Source organism: Hipposideros armiger, unplaced genomic scaffold (genome assembly GCF_001890085.2).
Source record: "Hipposideros armiger isolate ML-2016 unplaced genomic scaffold, ASM189008v1 scaffold_77, whole genome shotgun sequence".
Lineage (NCBI taxonomy): Eukaryota > Metazoa > Chordata > Mammalia > Chiroptera > Hipposideridae > Hipposideros > Hipposideros armiger.
In genome coordinates this window covers 223,446-233,664 of record NW_017731427.1, presented here as the reverse complement: position 1 = coordinate 233,664, position 10,219 = coordinate 223,446, and the positions used below count along the sequence as shown (strand labels likewise).

At 62.6% G+C, this 10,219-nt stretch overlaps 2 protein-coding genes and 1 long non-coding RNA gene across 5 annotated transcripts in view; 2 read left to right on the top strand and 1 right to left on the bottom strand.

The window, feature by feature from the left end:
* Positions 1-5,329, top strand: part of KCNG2 (potassium voltage-gated channel modifier subfamily G member 2) — a 27,372-nt gene extending 22,043 nt beyond the window's left edge. Inside the window, exons 4-7 of the mRNA XM_019643340.1 lie at positions 1,574-1,687; positions 2,113-2,217; positions 3,224-3,231; positions 4,276-5,329. Of these exons, the coding sequence (XP_019498885.1) occupies positions 1,574-1,687; positions 2,113-2,217; positions 3,224-3,231; positions 4,276-5,085 (1,037 nt within the window). The 3' untranslated portion in view covers positions 5,086-5,329. The remainder of the gene's footprint in view (positions 1-1,573; positions 1,688-2,112; positions 2,218-3,223; positions 3,232-4,275) is intronic.
* Positions 5,330-5,566: 237 nt separating this feature from the next.
* LOC109383195 (uncharacterized) lies at positions 5,567-7,095 on the top strand. Its single transcript, XR_002124101.1, has 3 exons — positions 5,567-6,106; positions 6,520-6,744; positions 7,005-7,095. It is a non-coding gene; the product is annotated as an uncharacterized LOC109383195 (long non-coding RNA).
* Positions 7,039-10,219, bottom strand: part of SLC66A2 (solute carrier family 66 member 2) — a 35,113-nt gene continuing 31,932 nt past the window's right edge. For 2 of the 3 annotated variants that reach the window (XM_019643376.1, XM_019643377.1), the window contains one exon: positions 7,039-8,505. In XM_019643376.1, the coding sequence (XP_019498921.1) occupies positions 8,298-8,505 (208 nt within the window). In that variant the 3' untranslated portion in view covers positions 7,039-8,297. The remainder of the gene's footprint in view (positions 8,506-10,219) is intronic. The other variant, XM_019643378.1, reaches the window with a different exon arrangement.

Sequence of the window (10,219 nt, the reverse complement as noted above, 5' to 3'; positions counted from 1 at the left end):
CTGGGGGCGGCCGCCGGGGGGGCGGCACGGACACCCGCGCTCCGTGGCTGAGAGCGCGGGCGCGGGGCGCGCCGTGGCCAAGCTCCGGGGAGAGGCGGGCGGACAGCAGAGGCCAAGTTCCAGAGCTCAGCGGCCTTCTGCCCCGAGTTTCTGCAGCCCTCAGGCCCTGAAGTGTGGTCACCTTGGGGCGGACGCATTCAGCTTCATAGAGGCCTAGAGCTGTCGCTCAAGTCCTGTCGCCCGGGGTCCGCGGGATGCCACCTCCGCAGGCGTCCGGGGCAGAGGGCCAGGCGCCGGGCTGCTCCTCCTGCGCAAACAGTAGCCTCCTCGCGCCTCCCACCTCTGTCCTGTGAGAACGCCGGCACGTGGGATGCGCGCAGAAATGTCATTGTGGGGTCAGCGTTTGTGCACAGGGCGTGTCATGGAATGTTCAGGAAACGGTCGGGGGAGCCTGCGGGTCGTGGGGTCCAGGTGGATGGGTTAGAAGAGAACGGGGTGCTCCAGTGTTTGAAGGACACGGCTGTGTTGCCTGAGAGTGCCGCTGCCTATATTTCCTGCTGGGAAGGGCGGGGAGAGAATATCTGCCTGCCCCTGCCCTGGAGGGGGCCCTGCGGCCAGGCAGGGCAGCTCAGCTTCAGAGCCTCGGAGCTGGGAGGAACGTTCTGCCAAGCTCGGGGGTATCAGCTCAGACAGTGAGGAGCTGAAGGGAAACATCCACGTCCCGCTGGAACATTGGCCGTTACTTGGTGTGCCCAAGAGTCGCAACCCTGACTGCAGGTTCAGTTTGTAAATTTCAGCAAGTTCATTGTTGGTTGTCCGATGCATGAGCTGTCTCCAGTTGTCTTAACCAGGCCCAAGTTCTGGATTCTGCTTCTAAAAAGATACTTGACATATTTGGGTTTTCTAGGCGGCAGTAACTACATACATGATGCAGGGGGGTGGTCATTAGATAAGGACCAGGGGGTAGGGGGCCTTAGGGACTCAGCCAGCACAGCATCCCAGCGGCCAAGCTGGCCCTTGCCGAATCCTCTCTGGCGTCCCGGTGTGTCCGTGTCACCCAGTGTTCATGTCCACCCCCACCCCTTCCCCATTTCCTGAAGCACCACTTCACACCACGGAGGAGCTGTCTTTCCAAGTCAGTTCTGGTTAAAGAGCTGTCGTGCGGGGTTGGGGAGCACATGCAGGGAGGATGGCCATGTGCCGCCCGTTGTCCTGAGGGCGACTGCACGGTGTGGCTGCTGAGAAGTGCTGGGTGTTGTCCGTGCCGCAGGAGCAAAAGTTGTTTCACCAGCGTTGTGTGCGTGAAAAACATACATAAGATTTGCCATCTTGTCCGTTTTTTAGTGCGCTCTTCCGTGGTGTAAATATACCCCATCCATGCACGCACTCTTTTCATCTTGTAAAGCTGCGACGCCGTCTCCCTAGTGCCCGTCACCCTGCCCTCCCCTGGCCCTGGTACCCACCATCTACTTCCTGCCTCTAGGATGTTCACTGCAGCAAGTACCTCACATACCTGGATGCACACCGTGTTTGTGCTCTGTGACTGGCTGACACTCGGCATCATGTCCTCCAGGTTCATCCACGTTTGGGCCTGCAACCTTGGGCCACGCACTGCAAGTGCTGTTCCTGGGGACACCAGTGTCCCCGCACTTCCTGTGCTGTGCTCATGGTCTCAACCTGAGCAGACGTGAGATGTTTCTTTCTCCTTAAGGAGTCCCACCTCCTGCTTGAGGGGTTTCGCCAGGGTGCGTTGGTGCTGTGACACAAGAGTTGGCCAGAAAGCATGGTGGCTTCCCTTGGAGATAAGATGAAATGTCTGAGGAGTGAAGGCCTGTTGTCAGGCACACATGCCCACCTGCAGCGGGAGGGCACATATGCCCACACATGCCTACCTGCAGCAGGAGGGCGCAGGAAAGCACACCTGGACACCTCGTGGAACACACTCAACCCTAAATTATCTTTGAGCATAATATTCACCACATGTCGCCAATAGCTCTTCAGAACCTAAGAAGAAAGTGTCTTCAACAAAATTAATGTGCTTCTTCACTGTGGGCACCTCGAGGCATACCCAGCTGGAGAGGCGAGCAAGGCCGCTCACCCTGTGCCCCCCAGCTACATGGGACCCCCGGGCTGTGGCCTCCAGCTGCGGGACCCAGAGGGTGTGCACCCAGGACCCACCCTGGCCTGTCCGAGGTCTGAGCCTCAGCACCGTCCTGGGTACGTGGCAGGACTGGTCAGGCAGTGGCTGTGGCCCCTCTCAGGAAAGAAAGGCTCCGAGGCCTCAGGGTGACTTGCTCAGTGGTTCCATCCTGTCTCAAGAACAAATACCAGAACCCTAAACATCCACAGAAAGTTCTGAATTCTCTTGACACCGAAACATACATTCTAAACCGAAATGGCGTGCCCAATGTAAGCCTTGCTTCCCCAGGGTTCCCAGGAGAAGTGACCCCAGCAATAATAGCACAGACATTCCCCGTCCTTCACTGCCAGGTTGCAGTCGCCCTCGGGCCACGTAGGTATTTTGATGCCTCCTGTTTGGAGGAAGTGCGGAGGTGTCGGAGCTAAGTGGTGTGGTCACGTGGTCTCTGAGGCTCAGTGACCAGGCTGCTCCGGGCTCTTGGACAGAGAGGCAGTGCTGACCCTTAACCCCCAGCCCCCGTCACTGCCAGAGCCCCGCTTCACCCCGCCTCTGTGGAGTGGCCAGTAGGTGTGTGGCCTTCGCTGTCTACCCCTCCCGCCCATGGCCGGGCACCTCGAGGGAGGCAGCGAGTGCTGCTTCTCCTGAGAATGTGTGTCTGGAGTGGAAACCATCGCTGAGGTCGCGTGTGCTCTCGATGGCCAGGAGAGGCCTTCCAACTGTGGACAGAAACCGCTGCTCCAGCAAACAGCTCGGACACTGCGCTGTGCGGTGACCATCAGCAGAGCCTGTGTGTCCTGAAGTTAGCAGCTCCTCAGCCCTGATGTAACCTGGGGAGGGGGTTCGCCAGAGGTTTGCAGTCAAAGGTGAGACGTGCCCGGGCCAGGCCGCCAGCAGCTGGGCAGCGTGGAGAGGTCTGCATGTTCTGTGGTCTGAGATGCCAACGATGGGACTCCCAGCAGGGCCTCGACAGGTGTGCTGTCCCCACACCCAGCCTGATCCACACTCTGGATTTGCCCAGAGATGAAGTCTTTCTGTAAACAGCTTCCCTGACATATAATTCACCTGCATGCCCTCCACCAACAGCGTGCAGGGTGCGCAGGGTTGTACAGCCGTCACCACAGGCTCATTCACACCTCCATCACCCCAGAGAGAGCCGTGCCCCAGAGCAGTCACCGCCCCAGCCCCCACCAGCCCTGAGCAACTGCCAGTTCCTCTACAAACAGATCCTATCGAACTGGGGCTTCTGAGGCCGAGCCTGACTGGTTCTGACCCAGCCGGGCTCCCGTGTCTGTCCTGTGCCCCAGCTCTCCCCTGCAGCCCAGGCCCGCCTTCACTGGACCCACGTTCCTTCAGCACAACCGCTGCTGCTCTTGAGGGCAACTTTTAGGCCTGAACTTCTTCACATTCTGCTGTAAACGACGTCAGATCCTTTGGGAAGAAATCAGGAGCTCTGGACCCGGGTGGGGACAGTGGCAAGCCGCTTTCTCCAGTGACCCCCATTCTCAAAGCTAGCGCTCTATGGAGAGAGGGGGAGGCGACAGGCCGCGGTCCCCCTGCTGGCCTCTCCTGGCATGAGCCCCCCTCCAGAGGCAGGGTAACCTGTTGGGGTCCCAGTATTCTTCGTGCACCGCGAGTGGGGCGGGGCGGGAGAAGGTGGCCCTCTTCCCAACCCCACTCGGCTGGGGGCCGGGTGAGAGACACTGAAGCCCCTTCTCCCAGGAGAACGCCCTGGCTGCGAGCTGCAGCCTCCGGAGCGGGGCTCCTCCCCGAGCTGGGACTGGGGTTCGGGGGTCTAGGCTCACACAGCGGACTTGGGCCTTCATTCTCTTGACGTTGCATTTGCTGCTTGCCCTCAGGACTGTTTCCAGAGGCTCCGAATGGCTGTTTTCTTAATGATTTTCACCAGTTTTGCTGGGGAGCAGATTGGCTGAGCTCATGCCGGAAGCCAATCTCCGATTAAGTCTCATTTTTACAGGAATTGGGCATTTCGGTGGGCACCCCTGGCCCTCCTGCAGCGGCACACTTGCACGGGCTGGGGTCGGAGTCAGGGCAGCCTGGCCGTGGCGTCCCCCCATCCTGGGGAACCAAGGGTGCAGGCCTGCCTGCGCCCCAACGCGTGTCCCTCTCCTCCCCAGGGCGAGTGCTCCCGCAAGTGCCGCAACCTCTTCGTGCTGGAGACGGTGTGCGTGGCCTGGTTCTCCTTCGAGTTCCTGCTGCGCTCGCTGCAGGCCGAGAGCAAGTGCGCCTTCCTGCGGACGCCGCTCAACATCATCGACATCCTGGCCATCCTGCCCTTCTACGTGTCGCTGCTCGTGGGCCTGGCGGCGGGCGGCGCGGCGCGGGCGGGCGCGGGCGCGGGCGCGGGCGGCAACAAGCTGCTGGAGCGCGCGGGGCTGGTGCTGCGGCTGCTGCGCGCGCTGCGCGTGCTCTACGTGATGCGCCTGGCGCGCCACTCGCTCGGGCTGCGCTCGCTGGGGCTGACCGTGCGCCGCTGCGCGCGCGAGTTCGGGCTGCTGCTGCTCTTCCTCTGCGTGGCCATGGCCCTGTTCGCGCCGCTCGTGCACCTGGCCGAGCGCGAGCTGGGCGCGCGCCGCGACTTCTCCAGCGTGCCGGCCAGCTACTGGTGGGCCGTCATCTCCATGACCACGGTGGGCTACGGCGACATGGTGCCGCGCAGCCTGCCCGGCCAGGTGGTGGCGCTCAGCAGCATCCTCAGCGGCATCCTGCTCATGGCCTTCCCGGTCACCTCCATCTTCCACACCTTCTCGCGCTCCTACTCGGAGCTCAAGGAGCAGCAGCAGCGCGCGGTCAGCCCGGCGCCGGCCCTGCGCGAGGACAGCACGCGCTCCGCCAGCGCCACCGAGGACAGCTCGCAGGGCCCCGACGGCGCCGGCGCGGCCGGGGACGCCACGGAACGCGAGTGGGTGCGCGCGGGGCCGGCGTGACCCGGCCGGGGACCCTGCCGTCCCCGGCACAGGAGGCTGCCCCTCACGAGCTGTCGAAACGGAACCGCAGTCGTGGCCTCCCGCCGCTTGCGGACGGACAGGGGCCACCCTGGGGGCCTCGCTCCCGGCGGTGTCTCCAGTCCGCGTGCATGTTGCTTGCCCAGCGCTGCCCAGGCCGGCCCCGCCTGACTCGGAGGTGGGGACGGGAGCCACCTTGTGCTTTGAGTAAAAGCATCTCCTACAAGGCACCGTCAGGCTGTCCTTCCTTTTATTTCCCGTTGAAGTTTGGATTCTATGGCGAGCTAAAAAGAAGCTCAAGAAGTCCTAGAAATTCCAAGCCTGTAGCAAAGACGAGGCCACGCTGTCCCCAGGCCTGCCCTGCTCCTCAGCCTGAGAGGCCCCAGGGAGGGGGGAGATTGCGGTGGGGGGCAGTCCTTGGAGGGACGTATGTGGGGGGGGGACAGGCCCAGCTCCTGCCACTTCCAAGGTGGGCTGTCCCCACGGGAGGAAGGCCTTCCCTGTGCGCCCAGCTCTGCAGAAGCCCACATCCCTGCCAGTCACAGCCCGTCCTACCTCTTGCCCTGGCACTGTCCGTGCATCTCTCTGGGTCACCCCCTCACAGCCCTCCCCTGAAATGCCTCTGCCCTTGCAGCTGCCTGCAGACGGCACCCTGTCCCCAGGGCCACCCGTGTCCTGTAGGAGCCTGTGCCCCCCCTCTCCAGGCCTGGAGGAGGTTCAGAGAGGAGGTGTGCAAAGGGGCCCTGGGCGTGCAGCTGCTGGAAGCCTGTTGTCACGGAGACGCGGGCCTTTTCTCATCTGGACATGGAGCAGTGGAACTTTCCCAAGCATGCTGCTTTGCACTTTTTCATGTTAGGGCTGAACCATGACACCTGAGACATCGCTGCCACAGACCCTGCAGGAGGGGGACCAGCATCACCAAGAGGCCCCACTGATGCCAGGCACCCAACCCATCGCCATGCATCCCAGCTTTTAGCAGAGCCCGTCCTGGCGGAGGTGGGGGGTGAGCCGGGCAGGAAGGGGAGGCTGGGGCCGGGAGGCAGGGTGGGGCCTTCAGCAGACATGTCCTGAGACGCTACCGCGGCGACCGATAAAAGTGCCCCCTCTCCTGCACGGCTGACTCCCTCTCAGGCAGCACCAGCGTCCTCCCCAAAACAGAGGGACCAGGGGGGCCAAGAAGTTATTGGGAGTCAGGACATGCAGAGTGTGGGGCCGTGCATGCCCAGCCGGTGTGTCCCTTCAGTCCCAGGTACCCCCAGCCGCGCTCTGGCCCTGCTCCCCCCATGGTGGGGCTGGGTGTTCCCGGTGACCGGCCAGGAACTGACCCAGGGCTGGACCCGGTGGGATGTGCAGAGCCGGGCTCTGCAGGGCCACCACAAGGCAGCCGGGGTTTCTGCTTGTCCTCCTCACGCCCAGCGTGCACAGGAACCCCTGGGCTCCCCCTCCCGAGTCTGTCGGTCAGTGTGGAAGTGGACAGGAGCTCTGGGAAGCATGGGAACTGAAAAGACTGGGTCTTACCAGCGACCAAGAAACGTTCCCACAAACCCCTGGAAGGTGAAGCCCATCTCCCACTGCCTGCTTTCGCAAGGGTGCTCGTGTCAGCTCATCAGATGGGGAAACGGACCGTCCACGGTGGACCAGGTAGACTCGGGACCTGGCCTGCCACCTGCCACTGCACCTGTGGGCACAGCCAGACCTGCCCAGCTCCCTTAGGCAGGTGTCCGCCCTGGCGCCTGCGGTCACTGTTCTTGGGGCTGGACCGTTCGGGGGAGGCTGAGCCGCAGCCCAAGTCTCACTGGACAGGGGCCAGGGCTGTGCCCTGGGGGGGGGAAGTCTGTAGGCCCTTCCCTGGGGACCCCCAAGGTGAAAGGACAGGGGACTGACGCTCCACTCTGTCCTAGGCCCCACTCGGATTCCATTCACGAGGCCACACTGGATCCTTGAGCGGTTTATTGATTTAAAGTCACATATTGGCAGAGCCTGTGTGCTCCCACAGCTGGGCACACTCGGTCACCACTGCAATCGGTGATGTTTTAGTTTAGAGGCAATTAACGCTACAGACATCTCCCTTCATGGTTTAAAATAAATGGTTTCAAAGCATCTTTCAGGCCAAAGAACTAAGCAGGATCCTCACTGAAACATTCAGAAATTTTCGAGGAAAACTCAGGTATTGGCTTCAAAAGCTTCCCGCCGGCCACAACAGGCCCCTCGAGAGCTTTGGCACTGGCCACAGAGTGTTGACAATGCACTGAGAGCCACCCCTCCACCCAGCAGAAGGGAAAACGCTACCTGTGGGAGCCACACGGAAGCATCTGGAACACTTGGCCTTTGGGGGCCTGGGAGCTGGCACAGGGCTGCTGGGCACAGTAGAGATGCTCATGTAATACTGAAGGGGGGAGCAAACATGGGGTGCCTCATGTCAGGCCAGAGGACCCCACATAGCCAGGTGCGGTAGACACGGGGAACCGTGCACAGGCAGAGGACAGTGGGCACGGACCCCGTCACCAGGCCGTGGCCCACCACCCTGGAAGTCACTTCAGGTCCAGGAGCTGCAAAGTGTGGGGTGCGGGGCCACCACAGGGAGGCCTGCCTCACCTGTCCCCGTCCTGGAAGATGGACATCGCGTCCATGTGCTGCAGGTGCGTGCGTTACCAAAATGAGGGGAAACACGGCCCTCCTGGGGGTGGCTGCGTCCATCTGCCTGGCCCAGCCCCAGGCCCTTGGCCGTCAGGAGCTCACGTGCACCATCCACACCCTGCCACCCCCTCTAGGGCTCATGGAGAAGGCCAGGCTGTGGTTCAAACCCCCTGAGCTTGCTCTGGCCAGTGCCCGCCTGGCACGGACTAGGACTTGCCCCTTCACCCCCAGGGAGGAGGCCACTATAGCAGCCAGGCCTCTGGGCCCCACTGCCAGGACGAGGGCCAAGGCGGAGTTCTGGATCCTGGGGGGCAGCCAGGTGCAGGTGGCCCCGGAGAGGCCAGCTCCGGCCACATGAACGAGGACATGGGTCCTGTGCGTTGGTGTGCTGCCCTCTCGTCTGGCTAGGCGCACCCTGGACCCGGCCATGCCGAGGGCCCTCACCGCTGAGACCACAGGCCCTGCGTGCCGGGCCGAGGCTCACAGATGCTGGACCCCGGGGCCCCCGGCCACCCGTCGCGGGCCCACAGTCGCATGTCCTCGTCCTCCCAGCCGCCTCAGAGAGCCTTGGCACTGGTGGGGTGCGTCGTGTGGGGGGCAGGCTTTGGGGGGTGGCGGGAGAAGATGTAGGCCTGGGCCAGGATGGCCAGGTCCACCAGCACCTGCAGCAGGCCACACACGGAGAACTGCAAGGGCGCGCCATTCAGCAGGAAGTACGCTGTCTTGAAGGTGTCGCCGCTCGTCCACATGAGCACCATCTTGATGCTGTGGAGACACAAGCCAGGGTCAGGTGGTCGGGACACCCAGGCCCCAGCCTGTCCCTTCCAACACCCCCCAGACCTACCTGCAGAGCCCCGCGCTGACACACGCGCCCCGGACCTTCCTCCAGGGCACCTCCCACTGCCTCCCCACCGCCACCTAGCAGTGACCCTGTCTAGCCCCTGCCCGGGGCCTCCTGTCACCTCCTTTCTTCAGTGTACAGAGCCCAGGCACCAAAGAAAGAAAGAGTCGTCTCTTTGGCTGATCCCAGAGTTACGGTGTCAGACGCCCCAGGACCCAGCACAGCGCCCCGCCCCGCCCGTCACATCCTCTGCTTTATCCACACTGCAGTCAGAGTGGAGGACACGGGCACGAAACCCAGTCCCCACCGTGAACCGTCACTACAGAAACACACTCCCCTTTACCACCCAGATGCTCAGCCAAACCCCCTTTGCAATCGCAGGTGTGCTGGCCTCTGCACTCACAGGTAGTAAACGGACTGCTCAGTTTTATGGGACATTCCTTCTGGAACTGTCAACACAAAGACGCAGCTGCATGTATTTCTTCTCAGGGCTGCAGCTGACATCTGACTCCTTAAGTCCTTTCCCGAAGTTGGACTCACACGTCCAGTCGCACACGAGCAGGCCCTCGGCAGCCTAGGGCGGGGGAACCAGCCCCAGCCCCTGGGAGCGACGTGGGGAAAGCCGGCGGGGAGGTGGGAAAGCGGGTGCTGGGCTCAGCTCCGTTGAGAGCCACCGGCCGCGGTCCTGGTCAGACAGTGCTCCAGGCAGCCACAGTGGGGACAGCCAGGGGCTGCGGACGGGACGTGCTGTGACCTGAGCCGGATCCGACAGGTGCGGCTCGGGACCTGGTTTGCTCGACTAGAACCAAGGGCCCCAGGTGAAAGGCAGCCGGCCGCCGGTACCCTCACACAGGTGTGCGTTCGGAAAGGCCCCACGTGCCACGCGTGGCCAGGACCCGACCCCATCCTGAAACGAGATGAGCTGGACTGCACGGCACCCCTCTCCTGGAGGAGGAAACTAAGGCACAGAAAGGTGAAGGGACTCACCCAAGGGCACAAAACGGGTGCTTCTCGGGGGCAGGAAGGGATGGGGGCCCGGAGCACAAAGCTGAAGCTGGGTCCCGGGACCACCTGCTGCCTGTCCTGGGGCCGCCTGCCTGGTGCCTGGTCAGTGTCCCCCTGGGCTCTGAACGCACAGGTGCACACTTCACTCCGGCAAGTGCAGACGTGAGGTCACTGCCGGAGCTGGGCTCTGCCTGACGCACAGGAACATTTTTAGCTGCCCAGACGCCTCACCTGGCCTTGGCCCTCAGTCAGCTTTCGCACGGGGACAGGAATCTGACAGCCTGGCCTGGGCCCCAAACCAGCCGCGAAGGCTGGAGGGGGCGAGGGGGCGGCAGGGACACAGCAAATCAGATACTCCTGAAATTCTTCCCACCAGAGCCCTGAGGCTCTGCTCATCAGAGGGAACGCCCTGGTACATGAGGCAGGAATGCCCCAGACGCATGACAGACTCCCTTGTTGGCACCCTCTGGTCACCCCAAGACCCCGCGGTGCCCTGCCGATGTCTGCCAGACCCCAGGCGTTCACTCCACACGTTTCCTGGGACTTTCGACAAGCTACGCATTAATTCCTGCTCTTCCTCGACACGGGGTGTTATGTCACCCTCACCCTTAACAGCGATGCGAACGAACCAAC